The sequence below is a fragment of the Rana temporaria genome, chromosome 2 (assembly GCF_905171775.1).
Source record: "Rana temporaria chromosome 2, aRanTem1.1, whole genome shotgun sequence".
Taxonomy (NCBI): domain Eukaryota; kingdom Metazoa; phylum Chordata; class Amphibia; order Anura; family Ranidae; genus Rana; species Rana temporaria.
Genome location: NC_053490.1, coordinates 71235856 through 71260790, shown reverse-complemented (window position 1 = coordinate 71260790; position 24935 = coordinate 71235856). Strand labels below are relative to the sequence as shown.

Below are 24935 nucleotides of genomic sequence, written 5' to 3'. Positions count from 1 at the left end.
ATGTTCCCCTAACGGGGAAGTTCCTTCAATGACAGCGCAGGCGCAAACTTCCCGACGGAAATCTCCGAACCTCGCCCGGCATCCAGGCTCATTCTTTAACATCCCCGTGGATTGGAGGATGTTAAAAAAAGAGCCAGGAGGCCGAGCGAGCGGAGCGACTTACCTCGAAATCAACGTCGCCCTGGATGCCGGCCGCGGTTCGGAGATTTCCGTCAGCAAGTTTGCGCCTGCGCAGTCCTTGAAGGAACTTTCCCTATAGCTGGAACCATCTGAGCACATCAGCTTGCGCATGCGCTGGAACTTCCACGATAGCTGGAACCCGCACGTCAGATCACCGGCATATACCGAGCGCAGTACACTCGTGTATAGTCGGGCAGGCTCGTCTCCTCTCGCGGTCATGTCCTTTGCGTCCTGTACATCCAGGACGTGACTGCGAGAATAGTAGTTCAAACTCGGCGCCGGTATCAGCGTATATCGCGCACCCACGATTTTGCCCTGAATTTCAGGGCAAAAAAGTGTGCGGTATACGCCGATAAATACGGTATATTAATGTGACTGGCAGGGAAGGAGTTAACACAATGGGGGCGATCAAAGGGTTAAATATGTTACCTAGGCAGTGATTCTAACTGTAGGGGACTCACAAGGGGAGGAGATTGATCGGTGATCCTCTGTACAAGGAACACACCATCGGGTCTCCTTGCCTCTGACAGGACGTGGATCTGTGTTTTTACACACACAGATCCACGGTCTTGCTCAGTTACTGGGCAATCGCAAATGCCCGGCGGACATTGTGGCCACAGGGCAAGCGCATCGGGTCCCCTAGTGGCCCGGGAAGGCGAGGACGTCATATGATGCCCGCCCAGAACAAGAGCAGCACCGTCCAGCCGTCATTTCACAGGCGGCAAGCGGTTAATTTAATTGCCAAAATTTAGATTTTTACATGTATGCGAAAAATACAAAATATTGCTCTGCAGCTGAACTGGTAAAGATGCAGTCTACCTTTACTTTTCTAGGCCACCTGTTCAAATAACTTTTATTGGGTAAGCAGATAACCAGAAGTTTTCCCAAGCAGCATCTTGCATTGTTTTGTTCTTGCAGCTGCTTCTGACTACCACTAGAGGGGGTTGAAAGATAAGAAATTTGGTCTCTGTTGGCATTACCAGTGGTCCCTATCTCTTCTTTTCTTTAGTCCCCTCTGTTTTCTGCAAACAGCTGCTGCAAGAATAGAGTATAAACACACTACTTCATCTCTGAGAATCCTGTCTCTGATTATCAGCAAAGTAGCTGTCCTTTGCAGCTGACATATTTTAGAAGGCTGCACATATAAATTTGCACTTGTCTTATAAATGTAGACCCGGATTCAGATACAATGGTGTATCTCTCGGCGGGCGTAACGTATCTCGGATACGTTACGCCGCCGTAAATTAGGGCACAAGTTCTGTATTCAGAAAGAACTTGCGCCCTAAGTTACGGCGGCGTAACGTATGTGGTCCGGCGTAAGCCCGCCTAATTCAAATGTGGATGATGTGGGCGTGTTTTATCTAAATTAATTGTGACCCCACGTATTTGCCGTTTTTTACGAACGGCGCATGCGCCGTTTGTGAAAGAATCCCAGTGCGCATGCTCAAAATTACGCCGCAAATCGTCAATGCTTTAGACGTGAACGTAACTTACGTACGGCCCTATTCGCGAACGACTTACGCAAACGACGTAGAATTTTCAAAATTCGACGTGGGAACGACGTCCATACTTAACATAGGATACGCCTCATATAGCAGGGGTTACTTTACGCCGGAAAAAGCCTAACGTAAACGACGTAAAAAAAATGCGCCGGGCGGACGTACGTTTCTGAATCGGCATCTACCTAATTTGCATATTTCTTGCGTAAATATACGGAAGCGCCACCTAGCGGCCAGCGTAAATATGCAGCCTATGATACGACGGTGTAAGACACTTACGCCCGTCGGATCTTAGGGAAATCTATGCGTAACTTATTCTATGAATCAGTCGCATAGATACGACCCCGCACACTCAGAGATACGACGGCGTATCCGGAGATACGCCGTCGTAACTGCTATCTGAATCCGGGCCTTAATCTGCAAGTGCTGTCCATACCAATGTGTAGTGTTTTTTACCTACATTTAATTACCCCTGAACAAAAGAACCAAATTCTGTATGGACAGATGGCTATTCTTTGCTAATACCCGATTTAGGTATACATTTTTTGACTGCATCTAGTAATACAAATTGCATAATACAAATTCAGTGTACATTGGCTCCAGGTGGCTGTTTGCACATGCGCACTGTGTGATGGATACACATATACCAAATGGAAGCATACCCGTTATAAACCTCTGATTTCATATTGGTCGTAAAAAAGTAAAAATTATTCTATCCTATGCTCCTTCGATCACATCTTCAATCTCTCCCTTTCTAATTGGCACCTTCCTGTCCTCTCTAAAGTATGCACAGATCACTCCCATATTTAAAAAGCCCTCACTGGACCCCACCAACCCGAACAACTTAAGACCCATCTCATTGCTCCCATTCACCTCTAAACATTTAGAACAATTATAGCCAGATTCAGGTAGGGCGCCGCATCTTTAAGGCGGCGTAGCGTATCGTATTTACGCTGCGCCTCCTTAAGTCAGAGAGGCAAGTACTGTATTCACAAAGCACTTGCCTCCTAACTTACAGCGGCGTAGCGTAAGCGCACCTAATTCAAATGAGGATGGGGGGGCGTGTTTTATGGAAATGATTGGTGACCCGACGTGTATATATCCCAGTGTGCATTGCTCCAAATTACGCCGCAAGGACGTATTGGTTTCGACGTGAACGTAAATTACGTCCAGCCCCATTCACGGACGACTTGCGCAAACAACGTAAAATTTTCAACGACGGCCATACTTAACATTGGCTAGGCCAACTATTTGTTGGAATAACTTTAAGCCGGAAAACGCCTTACGTAAACGGCGTATCTTTACTGCGACGGGCGCACGTACGTTCGTGAATCGGCGTATCTAGTCATTTACATATTCTGCGCCGAACTCAATGGAAGCGCCACCTAGCGGCCAGCGGAAAAATTGCACCCTAAGTTACGACGGCGCAGGCCGTCGTATCTTAGCTAGGTTTAAGTGTATCTCAGTTTGAGCATACACTTAAAACTTACGACGGCTTAGATTCCGAGTTACGTCGGCGTATCTACTGATACGAAGTGAAAAAATATATGCATATAATGACATCCAATTGAAATATTGTGTCAGTGATGATATAAAGCAGCTCTCACATGAAATGAATGAATAAACAATCAACATATATTTAAATAAATGAATGAATATGTGAATAAACACCCTTTACGTGATTGAAAATAGACAGTGCAACTGCAATTGCACAAAAAAAATAATAAAATGGCAATAATGTCTGCAATCCGTGAACTGAATATGTGGACATGAAAAATAAAGTTCATAAGTGTTCATAAGTGAAATTTTCTTCACGGGTCTTCAGATGTACTTCCACCACACCACAGTGTTTTATGTGATTCCACCACCCTTCAGAAATGCGCACTCACCGCAACAAATGGCCTGACACTCTCGTGTTTAGGCAAATAAGCTTTAAACTGGATCACTCAGCTCAACAGATGGAACTCTGTATCAAAGTAATAAACTCCAAAGGGGTTGTCACATGAGTAATGAAGAGAGAAAAGCACAATAGTGTGATATTGCAAAGCAACTTTAATAAAACACTAAAAATTCCTCCAAAAGATGCACTCACAAAACACTCTATTTGTATCAAGCAGTGAATAACTCCAAATAAACCAAAGTGTTGCACGAAAACAAAGAAACTTCTCCAGGTGAACTAGTGGTCACGGCGGACCAGCGAACAGCCCAAAAAAAAAAAAAAAAAACGTACTCGCAGCCCTGTGTGGTATGCTGGAGCAGCTGCTAAAATGGATGCTTGTTGCTTGTGTCAGCTCAACCGTCACACGTCCAGCTAGTACAGATTCGATTGCGGAAGTGACCTAGTGACCACGCCCCGAATCACTTCACTAATATATATTCATTTATATTATTTATTCATTCTCCAGTTGAGCGCAGTGGGGGTGGTTCACATAGACGGCCCTTTTTTCCACCAACTTGCTCATTCGTATCTACTGATACGCCGGCGTAACTCTTTGTGAATCTGGCTATTAGTCTACAACCGTCTTGGGCTCCTAGACACTGCCCTACTAAAATTCACTATCGATTTCCTAACTGCTAAAACCAATGGACACTACTACATACAGTTGTGTTCAAAATTATTCAACCCCCCAATGCTGTAAAGGGTTTTAGGGAATTTAGTGTACATTTGTAATTGTATTCAGAATGAAATCCTACAAGGACTTCTTAAAGAACCATATGCAACTAAAATTACATCAATTGGTTTTGTAATACAGTAGTCAATGTTTCTTTTGTGAATTCTTCATTTACACAATTATTCAACCCCTTAAAGACTACCACTCTGAAGAACAGAGGTTCATTGAAGTGTTTTCAATCAGGTATTGAAAACACCTGTGGATGTCAGGGAGCAGCAATAAAGCCTAATAAGCACCAATTAGGCTGCTTTAAAATGACTGTGATACTCAGCTCCTTCTAGACATTTACTGGTGTGGTTACAAACATGGTGAAGTCAAGAGAATGGTCCAGGAAGACAAGAGAAGAGGTGATTACTCTTCACAGGAAGGGCAATGGCTATAAGAAGATTGCAAAGATGTTAAACATACCAAGAGACACCATAGGAAGCATCATTCGCAAATTCAAGGCAAAGGGCACTGTTGAAATGCTACCTGGTCGTGGCAGAAAGAAGATGCTGACTTCGACTGCTAAGAGCTACCTGAAGCGTAGAGTGGAGAAAAGTCCCTGTGTGACTGCTGAGGAGCTGAGAAAAGATTTGTCAGATGTGGGTACTGAAGTTTCTGCTCAGACAATACGGCGCACACTGCATAATGAAGGTCTCCATGCCAGAACTCCCAGGCGCACCCCCTTGCTGTCTCCAAAGAATAAGAAGAGTCGACTGCAGTATGTCAAAAGTCATGTGGACAAACCACAGAAGTTTTGGGATTGTGTTCTGATGAAACAAAATTAGAACTGTTTGGGCCCATGGATCAACGCTATGTTTGGAGGAGGAAGAACAAGGCCTATGATGAAAAGAACACCTTGCCTACTGTGAAGCATGGCGGGGGGTCAATCATGCTTTGGGTCTGTTTTGCTTCTGCAGGTACAGGGAAGCTTCAGCGTGTGCAAGGTACCATGAATTCACTTCAGTACCAGTATGACGAATGGGCGATGACAATGTGATGCAGTCCGTCACAAACCTGAGGCTTGGGAGACGTTGAACCTTTCAACAGGACAATGATCCCAAGCATACCTCCAAGTCCACTAGAGCATGGTTGCAGATTAAAGGCTGGAACATTTTGGAGTGGCCATCGCATTCACCAGACTTAAATCCGATTGAGAACCTCTGGTGGGACTTAAAGAAAGCAGTTGCAGTGCGCAAGCCTAATAATGTGACTGAACTGGAGGCTTTTGCCCATGACGAATGGGCGAAGATACCCGTAGATCGCTGCAAGACACTTGTGTCAAGCTATGCTTCACGTTTAAAAGCTGTTATAACTGTAAAAGGATGTTGTACTAAGATTGAATGTCACTTGGGGGTTGAATAAAACTGATAATGATGTGAGCACAGAAAAGACATTTGTGGTTATTTCATTATAAATGTTATGTTATATTTGTCTGACCTACACGTGCCTCTTTGATTTAATTGTAAGCAGGATGACTGAATGATCAAAATCAATGTCAAACTAGCCAAAACAATCAATTTCAGTGGGGGTTGAATAATTTTGAATGCAACTGTACTCTTACTACTAGACCTCTCTGCGACCTTTGATACTGTTGACCTCCCACTCCTTCTTAAACTCTGTTCCCTTGACCTCCAAGATTCTGCTCTACCCTGGTTCTCCTCCTACCTATAACAGTGCTGGCTCAGTGTTACTTACAACTCTGTCTCCCCCTCTCCTCTTCCCATAGCTCCCAACTGTCCCTGATTTGAGGCACAGTCCCTGATTTGGAGCAATGTCCCTCTGTCCCTCATTCCTCCTTATTTGTCCCTCATTTTGGTCTGATCTATATAGTTGTATATGAAATGCACTTTTTATTTATCAAAAAGTGTTTTATAGCACTAAGCCTTTCATTAGATTTCTAAATTGCTGCATTTGTAAATTCCAAAAACCAATATAAAGGAATAGTAGTTGTAAAAAAAGCACTTTTTTTGTACAATTCTCCTTTAAGAGGGCTTGGCAAGGGGTGTGTCCTATGCCTGCATATTTTTGCTGATAGGTGTCCCTCATTCCCATTTCAAAAAGTTGGGAGGAATGCACTTCCTCTTTCTGTAGGGGTCCCCGAAGGCTCTGTTCTTGGACCGCTACTCTATCTACAACCTTTTCTCTTGTTCATTTGATAATCTCCCACGGCTTCCAATATATCTCTACGCCAATGACGCCCAAATCTATCCTACTTCTCATCTCACTCCTTCGGTCTCCTCTCGCATTAATAACTGACATATCAGTATGGATGTTGTACTACTTCCTTAAACAAAATCTCTCTAAAACCGAAACTGATGATAAATCCCCCCTGCCCGTTCCCCCCTCCTATGACTTTTCCATCAAAATCAATCATGCAATCATCAATCCCTCTCCTCACGCCAGGGTACTAGGTGTAATCCTAGACTAGACCTGTCCTTTTAGCTCCAAATCCAGTTGTTGTCAAAAGCTTGAATTTGAGATGTCACCTCCGTAAAATCTCAAAAAAATTTACCCTTTTTAACTAACGAAACCACCCAGCTACTCATTCACTCCCTTGTTATCTCTCGCCTCGACTATTATAACTCCCTTATCAGAGGTCTACTTCTCCATAGGCTATTCCTCTTCAGTCTATCATGAATGCTACTGCCAGACTCATCCACCTTACCAACGCTTAGTGTCTGTTACCCATCTCCCTGCCAATCTCTCCATTGGCTTATGATTGCTCAGAGAATTAAATTTAAATACTAACAACATACAAAGCCTTTCACAACTCTACCCCAAGCTACTTCACCAATCTTGTCTCCAACTATCACCCAAACCGTCCTCTCTGCTTCTCTCAAAACCTCCTGCTCTCAAGCACCCTTCTCTCATCCTCCCATGCTCGTCTCCAGGACTTCTTCAGAGCCTCTCTCATCCTCTGGAACTCTCTACCTCAATCCGTCCAGCTATCTCCTACTCTGGCTGCCTTTAGGTGATACCTGAAAACTCATCTATTTACGAAAGCCTATCACGCCTCTAATCTTTTATCACTTCCATCAGCTCATCACCCCACAGTTATAATCCTTTGCACCACTTGCCCCACCCTCTCAGATTGGAAGCTTTTATGAGCAGGGCCCTCCTAACCCTGCTCATTGGTAAAACCAATGGCCACTACTTCATACACTTGTAAAAGGGGGGGGAACTAATGCGCAAACCAACCTAACCCGGGCACAATAAATAAAATGAATAAAATAAATAATAAAATATAAAATTAACTGAGCAGCAGCCACAACTAATAGTGCTCACGCACTGGTAACAGATATAGAATGGGGGGGTGTAGTGGCGCTTGCAAGCAATAAAGAATATACTAACAATAGTTAAACCAATATATAGTAGTGCAAAGATAGAGTATTTATACGTGCATCCATCCCCTGCTGGGGTAAAAATATGTTCCACTCTAGGTTATTAACAACAATACCACCCAACATCAATCATATGATGTGGAGGGTAGAAGGAGTGAAAATAATTAATGAAGTCCAGTGAACAACCGTGCCAATGACAGCACAATGTATGTATGGTGAGAATAAAATCACCTAAATATTTTCCAGATGATAATAAATAAGTGTTCAAATAATGTTGCAATCAACAAATCCTTACTGTGCTTAATCCAAACAAAGTGCCATGTGCAACTAAAATAATGATATAATGAATGAATAAAAATATTCAATAAACATGCACCAGTGATCGAAACCAAACATTAATAAAAATAAAAATAAACTGAAAATGCAAGTGTCTTCTGCGATCCAATATCGGGATCGGTCACAGTGAAGTGTAAATAAAAAATGTAGTATACTTAAAAATAATATCAAAGTCTAGTAGCAAAAAATAAAAATGTAAAAATAAATAAATCAAGTGTCCAGTGCACAAACGTGCAAACAGTGAATAAAAGTCCAAAATCAGATGCAATCATAAATCCTTAAAGTGCATAGGTGCTCCACTCATCCACAAGCAATTTCTTTAGTGCAGGATGATGCAATGTGCCCACATGCTTCTAAATGCAGACTTCCACAGTGTGAGGATGTTAATACCAGCCTCTTACCTCAATGAGGCTTTTTAACCACTTACCCCCCGGACCATATTGCTGCCCAAAGACCAGAGTACTTTTTGTGATTCTGGACTGCGTCGCTTTAACTGACAATTGCGCGGTCGTGCGACGTGGCTCCCAAACAAAATTGGCGTCCTTTTTTTCCCACAAATAGAGCTTTCTTTTGGTGGTATTTGATCACCTCTGCGGTTTTTATTTTTTGCGCTATAAACAAAAATAGAGCGACAATTTTGAAAAAAAAATATATTTTTTACTTTTTGCTGTAATAAATATCCCCCAAAAATATATAAAAAAAATTTTTTTTCCTCAGTTTAGGCCGATACGTATTCTTCTACCTATTTTTCGTAAAAAAAATCGCAATAAGCGTTTATTGATTGGTTTGCGCAAAAGTTATAGCGTTTACAAAATAGGGGGTATTTTTATGTAATTTTTCTTAATATATTTTTTTTACTAGTAATGGCGGCGATCAGCGATTTTTTTTCGGTACTGCGACATTATGGCGGACACTTCGGACACTTTTGACACATTTTTGGGGCAATTGCCTCCCGTTCCCTGCTCTGTACCGAGCGATCGCATGTGCCCGGCGGCGATCGCACCCGCCGGGCACACGCACGGGAGTCGGGGGCGAGCGGGGGGCGGCTAAAAGAGAGGACGTATAGCTACGGGCTCTCGCCTAGGAGAGCCGACCTGCCGCCGTATAATGACGGTGGCTGGTCGGCTAGTAGTTAAAAGCCTAGAACAAACTGCTGTTCAGAACCCAGGTTGATCCACTCCAAGAAGGCTCACAAGGTCACAGCGATGGCTCTCAAAATAAAATACAGGGAAGCCTCCATAGCATAAAATCATTTACCGTTTTTAATGAATTAAAACAAAGATACACTCACAGACAATGCTGTAGGAACAGCGTGTGTAATCTCATGTGTCTCCGCTCTGCGGCCGCGAGCGGATGACATCACCAGCGAACCTTCCTAGTCCTAAAAAGACTAGGAAGGTTCGCTGGTGACGTCATCCGCTCGCGGCCGCAGAGTGGAGACACATGAGATTATACACGCTGTTCCTACAGCATTGTCTGTGAGTGTATCTTTGTTTTAATTAATTAAAAACGGTAAATGATTTTACTCCATACACTTACTACTAGACCTCTCTGCAGTGTTTGATGCTATTGACCACCCTCTCCTTCTCAATAAACTCTACTCGCTTGGCCTCCAAGTTTCTGCTCTATCCTGGTTCTCCTTCTACCTATAACATTGCTCCTTTAGTGTTACAACTCTGTCTTCTCCTCTCCACTCCAAGGCTCTGTTCTTGGACTGATTCTCTTCTCTATCTACACCCCCTCCCTTGGTCATTTAATAACCTCCCGCGGCTCCGAGTACCACCTCTTTGATGACACCCAAATATATCTCTCTACTTCTCCCCTCACCTCTTCAGTCTTTTCTCGTATTACTAACTTACTGACATATCCGTATGGTAGTCGCACCACTTAATTCTCTCTAAAACCAAGCTAATAATATTCCCCTCTGCCAGTGTCCCCCTCCCATGATTTTCTCATTAAAATCAATAATGTAAACATCAACCCCTCTCCTCACGCCAGGGTATGTGGTGTAATCCTAGACTCTGGCCTGTCCTTTTGGCTCGAAATCCAAGCATTGTCAAAAGCTTGAATTACATAGATGTCACCTTCGTAATATCTCTAAAATGTGCCCCTTTTTAACAAATGAAATCACCAAGCTCCTCATTTACTCCCTTGTTATCTTTTGCCTTGACTATTGGCAACTTCCTTCTCATAGGCCTACCTCTTCATAATTAAAAATTAAAAATACGAACATACAAAGCCATTCACAATTCTGCCCCAAGCTACATCACCAATCTTTACAATAAATGGTGCTGCGCTGCACTTACAGCGCAGCACCATTTATGGTGTATAGTTCACCTTGTGGCTATGGGATGACCATTTTGGTGCTTGCAGCAGTTATTATTAGTACCTATTTTTCTGGTAGCGTGGGAATACCTACACTTTTTATTTACATCACCAATCTTGTCTCCAAATATCACCCAAACCCTCCTCTCCGCTCCTCTCAATGTCCTGCTCCCAAGCTCCCTTGTCTCCTCCATCCATGCGCATCTCCAGGACTTCTCCAGAGCCTCTCTCATCCTCTGGAACGCTCTACCTCAGTCTGTCCGGCTATCTCCTACTATGGCTACCTTTAGGCGATCCCTGAAAACTCATCTCTTCATGGAAGCCTATCATGCCTCTAACTAATCTTTTATCACTTCCATCAGCTCATCCCCCACAATTATAAACTTTTGTACCACTTGCCCCACCCTCAGAGATTGTAAGCTCCTATGAGCAGGTCCTTTTTAACCATCTTGTATTTTATAGCATTGTAACTGCATTGTTTCCCTTTTTATATTGTAAAGTGCTGCGTAAACTGTTGGCGCTATATAAATCCTGTATATTTGTAATACTAATAGCTCTTGCCTCCTCTTTCAGCTTGTCTGCAATTATGTTTATTTTGTGTTGTTGTTAGGCTGGAAATTATGGAGCAGATGGCTTTACTCCAAGAGACATCATATGAGCGGCTGTATCGATGGGCTCAGAGTAAGTGCACCTTTTTCTTTTATAGCTTGCAATGGATTTTTAAATAGGAGCTTCTCTAGCTAAAGATTAGTACACTTTATTTAATAAACCTCGAATAACACTGTGCTGTAAAAAAGTAATATAAATCATATAACTCAAACAATAAATAGTGATAAATAAGGGTTTTAACAAGTAAACCATAACAGTGAAAACAAGCCTGCTGCCTCCTTTATATGAAATGCATCTCTCCCATGAAATCAAATTAATGCTAATAGATTCCAGAAGACGCTAGAACAATGCTAAAAATTCAAAGCGTGAAGTGTTAAAGTTAATTAAAAAGTCAATTAAAATGTCCCATACTAATATAACTGAAAAATAGCTGTGTTCCAATCGTGCAGGAAAGATGAGGTTGTGATTGTCCCACTTCACAAGCAATCATCTCAAGTGCTTACCCCATGTAAGTCTCACTCACCAAATGGTGATGCCTCATGTATAAATGCTTGGAATAAAGCGCTCAGAATGCACCATTCCTTCTGAAGAGTCTTCCCATACACTGGTATGAATGATAATCCAGAGGTTCCTCAGATATTGGGCACAGAAAAGGGAACTTGCATAGTTTATTACCATAAAAACATTTAGATGATTAAAAATCCAATAACTACTCGCAAACCTAAAGATGTCAAAGGCATATCATATATCTCAGCTGATCTCTTGGTTCAATTGGCTGTCCCACACATCATCCCAACTCCAGGAGAACGCGTGGTGTCAATACCGATTGCCGTGCAGCTGCACCCTGGCGATATTTTTTGCACATTTACAAGCAGTTGATGTGTGTTTTTCTATCTGCATTTGTGCTGTGAGTTCACTTCCTTCTTCTTACTTTCCCTGGGCTTCTATATGCATTCTGATGTGTTGCAGTGCATTTGCATACATTCCTATCCATTTTCGCTTGTTTGCGGTGCAGAAACATGCAGCATTTTTTATTTTATTTTTTACTACACTGCACTGCGATAATGAGAACTATGGCCATAGCAGCCCTCAAAAATCTACTAGCCTGCTCGCATTTTGCGAGTGGATTTTGAGGGGGGGGGGGGCGAGTGTGGACTGCCTGGGAGCGGGGGAGGGGGGGCGAGCACCGCTGTCGGCCTGAGTTGTATGAGAGCTTTTGTCCCAGTGATCGCAGGGGAAGATAGAGGAGAGCCGCCGCCGCTGCCTGGCTGTTTAGAGCACTGGGGAGTGGGGAGCATAATAGCTGTGTGTTTCCCCGCCGTGCGGCATCATATACAGCCCCTCCCCCTTGTCCGGGCACTTAATAGACAGATCACCGTCCAATCCCGGGACGGTGATCTGTCTATCAAAGTTCCCCCGGATAGGGGTGGGGGGGCTGTATATGACGTCGCACGGCGGGGAAACACGCAGGTATTGTAACGAAAGCTGTTATGTTCCCCAGCGTGGTAATTAGCCAGGCGGCTGTGGTGGCGACTCTCCCCTCTCATCCCCTACGATCGCGGGGACACTGAAACTGGGGACACTGGCTAAAACAACTGGGGACACTGGCTAAAACAACTGGGGACACTGGCTAAAACAACTGGGGACACTGGCTAAAACAACTGGGGACACTGGCTAAAACAACTGGGGACACTGGCTAAAACAACTGGGGACACTGGCTAAAACAACTGGGGACACTGGCTAAAACAACTGGGGACACTGGCTAAAACAACTGGGGACACTAAAACTGGGGACACTGGCTAAAACAACTGGGGACACTAAAACAACTGGGGACACTAAAACTGGGGACACTGGCTAAAACAACTGGGGACACTAAAACTGGGGACACTGGCTAAAACAACTGGGGACACTGGCTGAAACAACTGGGGACACTGGCTGAAACAACTGGGGACACTGGCTAAAACAACTGGGGACACTGGCTAAAACAACTGGGGACACTGAAACTGGGGACACTGGCTAAAGAAACTGGGGACACTGGCTAAAGAAACTGGGGACACTGGCTAAAGAAACTGGCGACACTGAAACTGGGGACACTGGCTGAAGAAACTGGGGACACTGGAACTGGGGACACTGGCTAAAGAAACTGGGGACACTGGCTAAAGAAACTGGCGACACTGAAACTGGGGACACTGGCTAAAGAAACTGGGAACACTGGCTAAAGAAACTAGGGACACATGCTGCATTGGGGACACAGGCTGCACTGAGGACCGGGACACAGGCTGCATTGAGGACCGGGACACAGGCTGCATTGGCGGACACGGGCAGGCTGCATTTTTGGGTATGGATAAAGTTGTTGTTAATATTTATTTTTATAACTTAATTCTGCATAGAACATTTAAGTGTAATTTCATGAGATAATATATGAGGGCTTGTTTAGGGGCAGAAATAGAGGCAGGACAGGGCAGGTGATGGGCGGGGCAACTGGTGGCGAGTAACCCTTGAGACCTGGCTAGTAGCTCAGGACTTGAAATTTTGAGCCCTGCTTATTGTATAGCCTTGATTTTTCCACTGTCTATGCAGTTGGAGTGCAGTCAAAAATGCAGCCAACTGCTTGCCACTGCGTTAGGTGTGAATGGGCCTTAAAATCTTTTTCTTACCTACTAGCTGGGCAAGCTTTTTTGCCAAGCACAGCACATTCATGGTAATGCAGACCATACAGAAGAACTAGGTCTCAGTATGAACTTGGAGCGTCCTTCAAAGTTAGGGACTCTGCTCCTGTGATCCACAGAAATAAAAGGTGCAGGCATGCCAATATAATCATCCAAAGCAGTGTAGTGTATGCAGTAAATGGGGAAGGGTGATTTTCTACCACTGACACAGAAATGTGAAACAGCCTCAGCCTACATGTTTCCACCAAGACACCACACACTGGCGCATTTCGCCCTGCCCACCGGCGCTTAGTCATAAGATCATAGAAGAACTAGGTTTCTGTTGACTGCAGAAGGAGGAGAGGAGTTTACATGTGGAAAAAAAAACACGCTAGTGTAAACAATCAATTAGACTAAATTTAAACTAAACATACAATAGGAGGCTGCGGCTGGCGTGCGATACACAGAACAGCATAGAAATTGGGAACAAAGCCGCGCCACAAACAATAAACATATATTAATGTGATTAATAACAGTGTAAATGTGTCAAGTCCATGTAGCGGTTAACAAACACAGGACAATCGTGAATCAAAACCAGTCCATATAGTGGGGTTGATGACCAGTTGTTAACCCAGATCTAAAAATGGGAGATTTCTCAGGCAAAATTCACACCACCAAAGTGACTTGATGCATAAAATAAGTGAACCCTTCACCGATAATGAGAGGCCGCTTACCAGAGGGCAAGCACAAATGAGCAGATGGCTATAGCCCAGCCGCGGCCTTTGGTATTCACAGGATCCCTCAGGGACAGATATCAGGAACCGCTCATATGGTGTCACCGTCCGATACATCCAGTGAAAGATTTAAAGAAGAAATGCACCATAGCGTGACTCTGCATCAAATGGGCGTTTAATAAAACAGTCAATATACTTACAAAACATAGAAGTAAAAACAGCGTTTAAAATCGAACATAGCCGGCCGGCATACAAGGAGCCCTCCTCCTCTGCGTGGTGACGTCACTGCACGTCCTCCCAGACGCATTTCGTCATCAACAGGACTTTTGGGGTCAAGGTGGTGCAATAAAAGTCTTTCCTGTTTCTACCAAAATTGTACAACTTGTTTTGGATGAAATTGCTGATGGATAACATTGTACACAGAGCAGCAATATTTAATAGTGGTCACTCAGAGATCACCTTTCCAAATTCTGCCCTCAGTAAGATACCGAGGGCCAATCTGTAAGTGACTGTAGTAGGTTGCAGCACGTTGGTGCTCTTTGAATATGGCTATAGGCTTTTGTAATATAGTGGACATCAAAGTGTGTGTTCTGTTAATCGCATCAGAGAAACTCATGCTTTACGATATTGAGTTCTGGAGTTGGTATTTATTACTTATTTTTTCTTTTAATGGTAGATGACTGCAGAACATTGACGCAAGAATCATGTGACATATCTCCTATTCTCTCTCAAGCAATGGATGCTCTACAAGACCGACCAGTCTTGTACAAGTAAGTTTCAGTGTTCGTCTTGTGATTATTCTAATAACCTAAACAGCATTTTAACACTGCTAAATGGCATCATGATTAGAGCAGAACGCTCGATTTCTTCAGCAGTCACATCTGTGTTGCCAATGGAACACCTGGCTAATTCATTTGCTCGCAGTCTGTGGCGGGAACAGCCGGTATTTACTTTTTTAATTTTGTGCCTTTTCTGTGTCACTGTTGGTCTGCAGGGCAGAACCTGGGACCGCTAGTGCGCCTGCTCAGCCTACTTCTTGCATTAACACAGTGCACATGCGTGCCCAAATTTGATGATACATGCCTGGGGACTGACTGCTTTTCCACTCCCTGTTTCACTGCTTGCTATCAGCCCAGCAATCCGTTGACATTCTGAGTTCCCACTGCCTACAGCAACTGGTCATAGAAGCCTTAACCCTTACGGGCTTTGAGTAGTCCATGTTGGATATAGAGCACTACATACATATACTGGCTGCAAACTAGAGTTTTGGTCTCTGTCTCCACCTTGTTTCATGCTATCAAATTTACCAGGCTCCCCGCAAAAGGGGGCCAGATCTTCACTCTGCTCTGCAGTAAATCCTCTTGCAGGTGTCGTAGTCCTTTTCACAAAGGTGGAAACAGTTTTTAGGGTTTTTACTAAAACCTATGCACCATGAATTTTCACTAAGGTGCTAGTGCCTGTGCTTTGCTTTCTTTAAAGCTCCTGCTTTGGGATATGTGAACAGCCTCCTGCTAGAGCTATGCAGTGGAATAATGTCCTTACAGGATCTCTCCAACTTACAAGCCGACCTCAATGCACTGTTTCATTGGGCAATTGTATGGCAAGTGAGATTTAATGTTGGTAAATGTAAAGTTATGCATTTGGGGGCTAAGAGTATGCATGCATCATACATGCTAGGGGGAGTACAACTGGGGAATCCATGGTGGAGAAGGATCTGGAGGTTTTGGTAGATCATAAGCTTAATAACATGCAATGCCAAGCTGCTGTTTCCAAAGCGAGCAAAGTCCTTTCTTGTATTAAGAGAGGTATGGACTCCAGAGAGAGAGATATCATTTTGTCCCTATACAAATCATTAGCAAGACCTCATCTGGAATATGCCCAGTTCTCAAAAAGGATATTGGGGAACTGGAGAAAGTGCAGAGAAGGGCAACCAAACTGATAAGAGGCATGGAGGAGCTTGGCTATGGGGAAAGATTAGAGGAACTGAATTTATTCTCTCTGGAGACTAAGGGGGATATAATCAACATGTAAAAATACATAAGGAGACCATATAGTGATCTTGTTGGTGAGTTATTCACTTTAGGGTCATCACAGAGGACAAGGGGCACTCTTTACTCTGGGGGGGGGGGGGGGGGGGAGAGATTTCATCTTCAAATATGGAAAGGTTTCTTTACAGCAAGAGCTGTGAAAATGTGTAATAGACCCAATCAAAAGCTGGTTCTGGTCAGCTCAGTAGATTGATTTAAGAAAGGCCTGGACACTTTCCTAAATGTCCACAATATAACAGGATACCAACATTTGTAGGTAAAGTTGATCCGGGGGATATCTGGTTTGCCCCTTGAGGGATCAGGAAGGAATGTTTTCCCCTGCTGAAGCAAATTGAATCATGCTTTGCTGGGGTTTGTTTTTTTCCTTCCTCTGGATCAACTGTGGGTATAGGATTGTATATATAGCACACTACCTGTGTGTGTGTGTGTGTGTGTGTGTGTGTGTGTGTGTGTGTGTTTTTTTCTTTTATTGGTTGAAATAGATGGACTTTTTTCAGCCAGGCTAACTATGTAACGAAACAATTGGCCCACACTCTGTCATTCAGCCCTGGTTCACACTGGGCTGCGGGAGTGAAGCCGTGCGAGTTCAGCTGAACTCGCACGATTTCACTCCCGCCGGCAGTCCCGATTTCGGCCGCGATTTAAGAGACATCTGTGCAGGTTTCTCGCAAAAAGTAGTACAGGAACTACTTTTTGAAATCGGTGCAGCGCCGCAGATGCGGCGTCGCACCGATTAGGACATCGTCATTGCCGACAATTGGCAGCAAATGCCGCCGATTTGAGATGCGATTTCACATGTGAAATCGCACCTCAAATCGAAGCAAATCGTACCCAGTGTGAACCTAGGCTCAATGTTGAACAGACAATGAAGACCCTGCAGATATTTGGATGGGTGCTACATTTTTAGAATTAAGTGCTGGATCAGGCTCATCGCTTGGATTATGTGGGATCTTTGATAGGTGGCCCTGTCCAGGTTCTTCTTTCTATATGCCTGACTAACAAACCCAGGCTTGCTCTGGTGGGGTGGATTTCCAACTCCACATTGAAATTAGAAAATCTGCTTATGACAGCTGCTAACCTGTAAGACTGGGTAGGAGACGTTTGGTGCAGGGACTTGATTGCTGGAGGTAGCTTGGTTTTTATCGGTATCCTGAAACTCAGAGCAATTCGGTTGTCAGTTCAGTTGTTCTCGGAGCATAGCACACATGTCAACTGGATTTCGATGATATCAATCAACAGGAGGTTAAGTAATAGACCAGAAAATTCTATCATTAGCTAGGATGTGTGTACATAGTGACTTGAAACTATGGATGAAATTCGGGTTCGGGTCAAACTCATGTCACTTATTTGCTGTCCCTCCTTTCCTGGCCAAACAGGCTGCATGCTTGGAATAAAGATCTGCTTGGAATGCAGTTTTTTTTTTTCTTTCTCTGTTTGTAAAGTACAACGTCCTACTGTTCTGTAATGTCAAGTACAACTTTAACCCTTTTGCTGCTACTGAAGTTAGGCTACTTTCACACTGAGGCGCTTTACAGGCGATATAGCGCTAAAAATAGCGCCTGCAAAGCTTCTTTAAAGCACATCTCTTGTCACCCTAGTGTGAAAGCTTGAGTGCTTTAACACTGGAGTGGTGCACTTGCGGGACGTTAAAAAAGGTCCTGCAAGCAGTACCTTTTGAGGTATACGCCACTCCTAAAGCGTGCCCCTGTCCATTGAAATCAATAGGCAGTGCCGAAACGTCTGCAAAGCGCAGCAGCACTTTTCAACCACTTTTAAGCTTTTATTCGGCCCCTAGCAGGGGTTAAAAGTGCCCCACTAGCATCTGAAAAGCACCTCTAAAACGACCGTAAATCGACCTAACACTAGCGGCGCTTTATTGCCGACGCTGCCGCACCTCAGTGTTAAAGTGGTCTAAGGCTTAAGCCCTGTACACACGGGCCAGAATCTCGTCAGGAAAAAAAACATAGTTTTTCCTGACGAGATTCTTGGCAAGATTCTCTTGCCGACCGAGTGTACACACACTCAATTCAAAAGAACCGCCGTTCTTTTGAATGGCACGAACACGGTGACGTCATCGAGTATGACGAGCATGCGCTCGTCACATTCGATGCCGTCGCCACCATCTTGCTTCACCCTACCTTGGAAGCTACCGCGCATGCGTCAAAGTCATTTCAAGCATGCACGGGTTTCCACGGCGACCAGGTAAGTATACACACGCTCGGGTTTCTCGGCAGGAAAACTGCAGAGAATCTCACGATGAGAAAATAGAGAGCAGGTTCTCTATTTTTCTCGTCGATATTCTGGGCAGTTTTCTTGACGAGAAAACTGAAAACCTCGTACACACGCTCGGTTTACTTGAGAAATTGGTGCGTGTGTACGAGGCTTAACTTCTAATTAGACCCCTGAGGTTTAATTAAAAAGAACTGGTTACAAATGATACATTAATCACATAGTGGGCTGGTGATCCTCTATGTAATAGCAATACATTTATACCCCCTCCCCCCGCATACACACATACATATGTAAACGCATTTGTTGTTGATATATATATAAAAGTGACGATTGTGCTAAACATATTAGATATTGCCATGAGTACCGGAGTAAGCGCAATAATTCTAGGGTCATTATTAATGGTTAATTCTAAACTGATGATCTGTACGTTTTTTTGTTTTCTCTAAATAGTTTTCTTTATTTTTATGAAGCTTTAAATAAATTCAAACTTTTTTTTTTTTTTACTATTTATTCTTCCTTTTAATCCAATGGTTAGAAGAAGATCCTGGACTGCCGCACTCCTTAAAACGATGTCTTTATTGTACAAATGAAATCAAAAAAACAACCAAAGTGATGCAGTCAAAATGAAGTGAACAACAGGAAAAATGTGGCTGACATGTTTCACATCATATGATGCTTACTCGCTTTGGTTGTTTTTGGGATTTCATTTGTACAATAAAGACATTGTTGTAAGGAATGCGGCAGTCCAGGATCTTCTTCTATTCAATGCACCTGTGCATAGCCAGCACCTTTTTGGTTTAGTGGGACGGAAGCAAAGCCAAGGGATCAGCAGTTTTTAGAGCGGTATCATCTCTCATTTCAATCCAATGGTGTTCAAGTAGGAGGTGATCTTTTTTTGGGATATCCCTGGTGGGACAATTAATTACTCTTTTTTTTTTTCTTTTTTTTTTTTTACTTTCTTATTTACTTTATGAGGCTTGTGCATTACATACAACTGAATTTGGCAATTATATATGTTAGTATTTGACTGTCTATATACCTTGGCCACTGTTCTACTTTAAAGCATAAAGAGAAGAAAAAGTGCCCCTGGAAATTACTTATTTCTTGCAAACCACAAAAAAGGCAGAAAACGACATTTAAACAATGATAAAGGAACTTCAGAGGAGTACAAAATAAGTCATTAGCTCATTATGTGACTGATGTGAATGTACATTGTATATGTAAAACGCTGCGTAAATTGACGGCGCTAGTACCTAAATAATAATAATAGAAATAATAATTAGGACTGTGCATGTTCTTTACAAAGAAACATACAAAAAAAAGTTCTAGCTTGTACATCTTGTGGCCACTAGGTGTCAGTAACATAATGTAGTTGTCACAAGTTATATAACATACTGTCCTTGCGCAGTAATAGGCATGCAATGCTGAACCTTACCACGGGTAGCCATTTAGTAAAAACATAATTCATATCTAAACTAATTAGACTGAATCTAGAACTGTTTGCATAGTTTACATTTATACAATTTATATAAATACATTTATGTGTTAAAGATGTGTCCATATTGTCATTCTTCATAGTATTTTGAGGAAATGTCATGTTTTTTTCGAAGCAGAAATGTTGTATGTGCTCATAATTGTGTCTTTGGATGGCGTTTTCAAGGTCTGAGGACATTAGAAAGTTTTATTCTTAGAAATTATTTGCGCTCATGGGTGTGTGACTAGCCTGGAGCATGCATCAGTAAGTGATTTTGCCCTAGGTAAGTGTTAAACGGTTGATTGAATTTATAACTGCGAAAGCTTTCATTTATCCAGGTCATTGTAAAGCTAGTAAAAAATGTTTGAAATTTAACTGGACTTGTTCTGTAATGTTCAATACCAACCCTGGGCAAATACAAAACATAGCCCTTCCCGTGGGGCTGTGGCCCACATTGCGAGGCTTAATTGCTTGTTTTGTCCAGGGCAATGCAGAAAAGGTTTTGCTTACCTGACCCTGAGCTCCCCATGATCTGGTGGTGGTCTGTCCCTCGACATCCTCGCATCCAGAACAGGCTTATGGACCCTGCTCTGGTCTTGATGATGTTATTACTCTAGGGGGGTCTCCTTTTTATTGTTCCCCTTGACATAAATAAGCAATTAACCCTTGCAGAAAAAGCACAGCCCAACTGCAAGGAATATTTTTTTATTTGCCTGCAATTCCCCGATTCCCCCATTCACATATTTGAGGTATATGGGGGAATCTTCTCTGCTGTGTCATTGTATCTTGATAGCGGGTACACTTGTATACTTTATATACCGTATTTATCGGCGTATACCGCGCACTTTTTTGCCCTAAAAATCAGGGCAAAATCGTGGGTGCGCGGTATACGCCGATACCCGCTTTCCCGCGCCGAGCTTGAATACTGCGCCGACATATACCGAGCGCAGTACACTCGGGTATAGTCGGGCAGTCTCGGCTCCTTCCGCGCTCACGTCCTGGACGTACAGGACGTCAGCGCGAGAGTTGCCGACAATACACGAGTGTACTGTGCTCTGTATATGTCGGCGCAGTATTCAAACTCGGCGCGGGAAACAAGCGGGGAGGACGCGAGGACGCCGCAGAAGGACGCCAGACCCGACAAAGAGGACACCCGAAGCCGCCGATGGACGCCGCGCAAGACACCAAAACTGTAAGTACAAAAAAAACTTTTTTTCCACAGGATTCGGGGCAACTTTAGGGGTGCGCGGTATACGCGGGAGCGCGCTATACCGCGATAATTACGGTACTTTCAAAGACATATTGGGGTTTATTTGGTCTGCTGTTTTTATAAAAAACCTTGCTCTGTGTTTTGTTTTTTAACCACTTCCCGTCCGCCATATAGCAAAGTGACGGCCGAAAAGCAGTTGTATTATCCTGACTGGGCGTCATATGACGTCCAGCAGCGTGTGCGTGCGCATGCGTGGGGATCGGTGGTGTGTCAGTCTGACACACGGCAACTCCGATCTAGTTAAAGAGCCTATGACATAGACTCTTTACCATGTGATGAGCTGTTTCCAATCACAGCTCATCACATGGTAACCAGAAAGTGCTGTTTATTGGCTTTTTCTCTATTCGCACTGACAGGTGTGAGTAGAAGAGAGTCGATCAGTTTCTCCCCTGACAAGGAGTCTGCGCTGATAATCTGTGCATTGATTATTAGTGCAGACCCATTGAGGATGCCCACTGGAGACCACCAGGGATGCCAATCAGTACCAATTAGGGATGGCACTTTGTGCCCATCTGTGATGCCTGACAATGCCTCCTGATTAGTGCTGCCTATTAGTGCCATCTATCAGTGCCATCTATCAGTGCTGCTTATCAGTACTCTTCAGTGAAGGAGAAAACATACTTATTTACAACGTTTTGTAATGGGAATGAAGAAAAAAGTTTATTTCATAATTTGCTGTCTTTTTTTATATTTGTAGCGCAAAATATAATAAGAGAAAGCACTATTTGTGGGAAAAAAATTATAAGAATTTTGTTTGGGTACAGTGTTACATGACCGCGCAATTGTCATTCAAAATGCGACAGCGCTGAAAGCTGAAAATTGGCCTGGGCAGGAAAGGGGGTGAAAGTGCTCTGTATTGAAGTAGTTAAATAGGCTGATAAATGTTCAAAAATGTAAACTGATTTTCTATTTGTTTAAAGTGGTTCTAAAGGCAGAACATTGTTTTACCTTAATGTATTCTAAGCATCCTCCCCAGCCCCCCCAATACTTAACTGAACCCAATCTCAATCCAGCAATGTGCATGAGAGCAGTGGCTCTCCTGGGTCTCTCTTCCCTCATTGGCTCACACAGCAGTGGGAGACATTGGCTCCTGCTGCTGTCAATCGCAGACAGGGAGCCAATGAGGAGAGGGTGGGGCCAAGCCACGCTCTGTGTATGAATGGACATTCACAGGAACATGGCTTGAAAGCGAACCTGCTCGAGCACCCCCTGGCAAGTGGGGAACCCAAAAAGAAGAGGATCGTGCTACTCTGTGCAAAACCATTGCACAGAGCAGGTAAGTATAACATGGTTGTTATTTTTATTTATTTATTAAACTTTAGAATCACCTTAACCACTGCTGACACACACACACACACACACACACATATATATAAAATATTTATGTTTTGTCAGCAAGTGGTCGTTACATGACCATAGCTGCATTTATAGCCTTAGTACCCCTTTAAAGTGGGGGTTCACCCAAAAATAAATTTTTAACATTACATTCAGCCGAGTTGTCCTAATGACAATCAGCTGTTTTTCGCCCCCCCCCCCCCCCCCCCCCCTCGTACATACCGTATTTTCACCGCCGCTTCCGGGTATGTCTTCTGCGGGACTGGGCGTTCCTAATTGATTGACAGGCCTCCGACCGTCGCATACTGCGCGTCACGAGTTGCCAAAAGAAGCCGAACGTTGGTGCAGCTCTATACGGCGCCTGCGCACCGGCGCTCGGCTTCTTTCGGCCCTGGACAGTAAGTGTTTAAAGGACCGTATACATTTTTTGTTATAGAAAACTATTGTAAGAGAGTATTGGCATAGTAGAGACAAATAATTGTAATATTGGTACCATCACCTAAACACCCGAGATGACGTGTTTTTAAGGGTGCTTTAAGTTTGATGACAGGTTCACCTTAACTACTTGCTTACTGGGCACATATACCCCCTTCCTACCCAGGCGAAATTTCCGCTTTCAGCACTGTGACGCTTTGAATGACAATTGCACGGTCTTGCGACGTGACTCCTAAACAAAATTTACATCCTTTTTTCCCCACAAATAGAGCTTTCTTTTGGTGGTATTTGATCACCTCTGCGGTTTTTATTTTTTGCGATATAAACAAAAATAGAGCGACAATTGTGAAAAAAAACATTTTTTTTACTTTTTGCTATAATAAATATCCAATTTTAGGCCGATACGTATTCTTCTACATATTTTTGGTAAAAAAACCCCGCAATAAGCGTATAGTGATTGGTTTGCGTAAAAGTTATAGCGCTTAAAAAAAGTCGTCGGGCCGGCGGGAAGTGGTTAACGAATACGTCTTTATTGTTCATACATACACACACAGACACACACAGACACACACACATATGTATAGGATACGACCAGCGTAAGTCTCCTACACCGTCGTATCTTAACTGCATATTTACGCCTTTATGCCTAGAAATATGTAAATAAGCTAGATACGCCTATTCACGAACGTACGCCCGGCCGTCACAGTACAGATACGCCGTTTACGTAAGGCTTTTTCCGGCGTAAAGTTACCCCTGCTCTATGAGGCTACCAATGTTAGGTATGGACGTCGGAACAGCGTCAAATTTTTCAAGTTTTACGTCGTTTGCGTAAGTCGTTCGCGAATAGGGCTGGGCGTCATTTACGTTCACGTCGAAAGCATTGGCTTTGTGCAGGTTAATTTGGAGCATGCGCACTGGGATACTTTCACGGACGGCGCATGCGCCGTTCGTAAAAAGCGTCATTTACGTGGGGTCACACTAAATTTACATATCACACGCCCACATCTTCCACATTTAAATTAGGCGGGCTTACGCCGGCCTATCTACGCTACGCCGCCGCAACTTTGGTTTGTGAATATGCACTTGCCTGTCAAAGTTGCGGAGGCGTAAGGTAAATAGAATACGTTACGCCTGCACAAAGATGCGCTCTTGTACGTGAATCTGGGCCAAAATGTTTTTTTGTTGATCAATAGCAGAATCTTGTACTTGAAGAATAGTAAATTAAGCCACTTAACCATAATTTCATAGTACACTGAAGATATATATATATATATATATTTTTTTTATGTCTGCACAGTTATGGAATTACTGAATGTGAGATGCCCCCAAAACATTTGGTGGCATCCAACATTGTATTGTGTCAACTATTCCTGAACTAACAAGTACGTTCTTTGATCCAGGTGACTAAGTGGTGACTCCATGATTCCCATCTTTCATTTGAAACCATCATTTTGGCCCTTTTAAAACTTATCATCAAAATGTCAAAAGTGGTTTGAGAACCTACAATTGTGATGACGCTTATAAACTGGGGTTCATGTTGGGCAAATTCTCTTGTTTATAAAGGTACTTCACAATGGATAGATAAGTGGTGGAATTACCAGGGAGATGATGTGAGTAATTTGGCCTGTCCTTGTTATGCGATAAAAGCACAAATGGATTTACTGTCGACACTTTTTCACTCCCTCTTTGACTTCTAAAAAAAAAAAAACACAACGATTGAAAAATATCAGTTTTTATTGTCATTCTGCTCCACGCATAAAAAACATCTGAAATTTGTAAAATTGGTGTAACACCTTACCTTACAACCTTTTC

At 43.2% G+C, this 24935-nt stretch overlaps 1 protein-coding gene across 2 annotated transcripts in view; it reads left to right on the top strand.

The window, feature by feature from the left end:
• COG6 (component of oligomeric golgi complex 6) overlaps nucleotides 1–24935 on the top strand; it is a 195289-nt gene that overhangs the window by 103369 nt on the left and 66985 nt on the right. For both annotated transcript variants that reach the window (XM_040340358.1, XM_040340359.1), the window contains exons 7-8: nucleotides 10949–11019; nucleotides 15006–15099. In XM_040340358.1, coding sequence (XP_040196292.1) covers nucleotides 10949–11019; nucleotides 15006–15099 — 165 coding nt within the window. The remainder of the gene's footprint in view (nucleotides 1–10948; nucleotides 11020–15005; nucleotides 15100–24935) is intronic.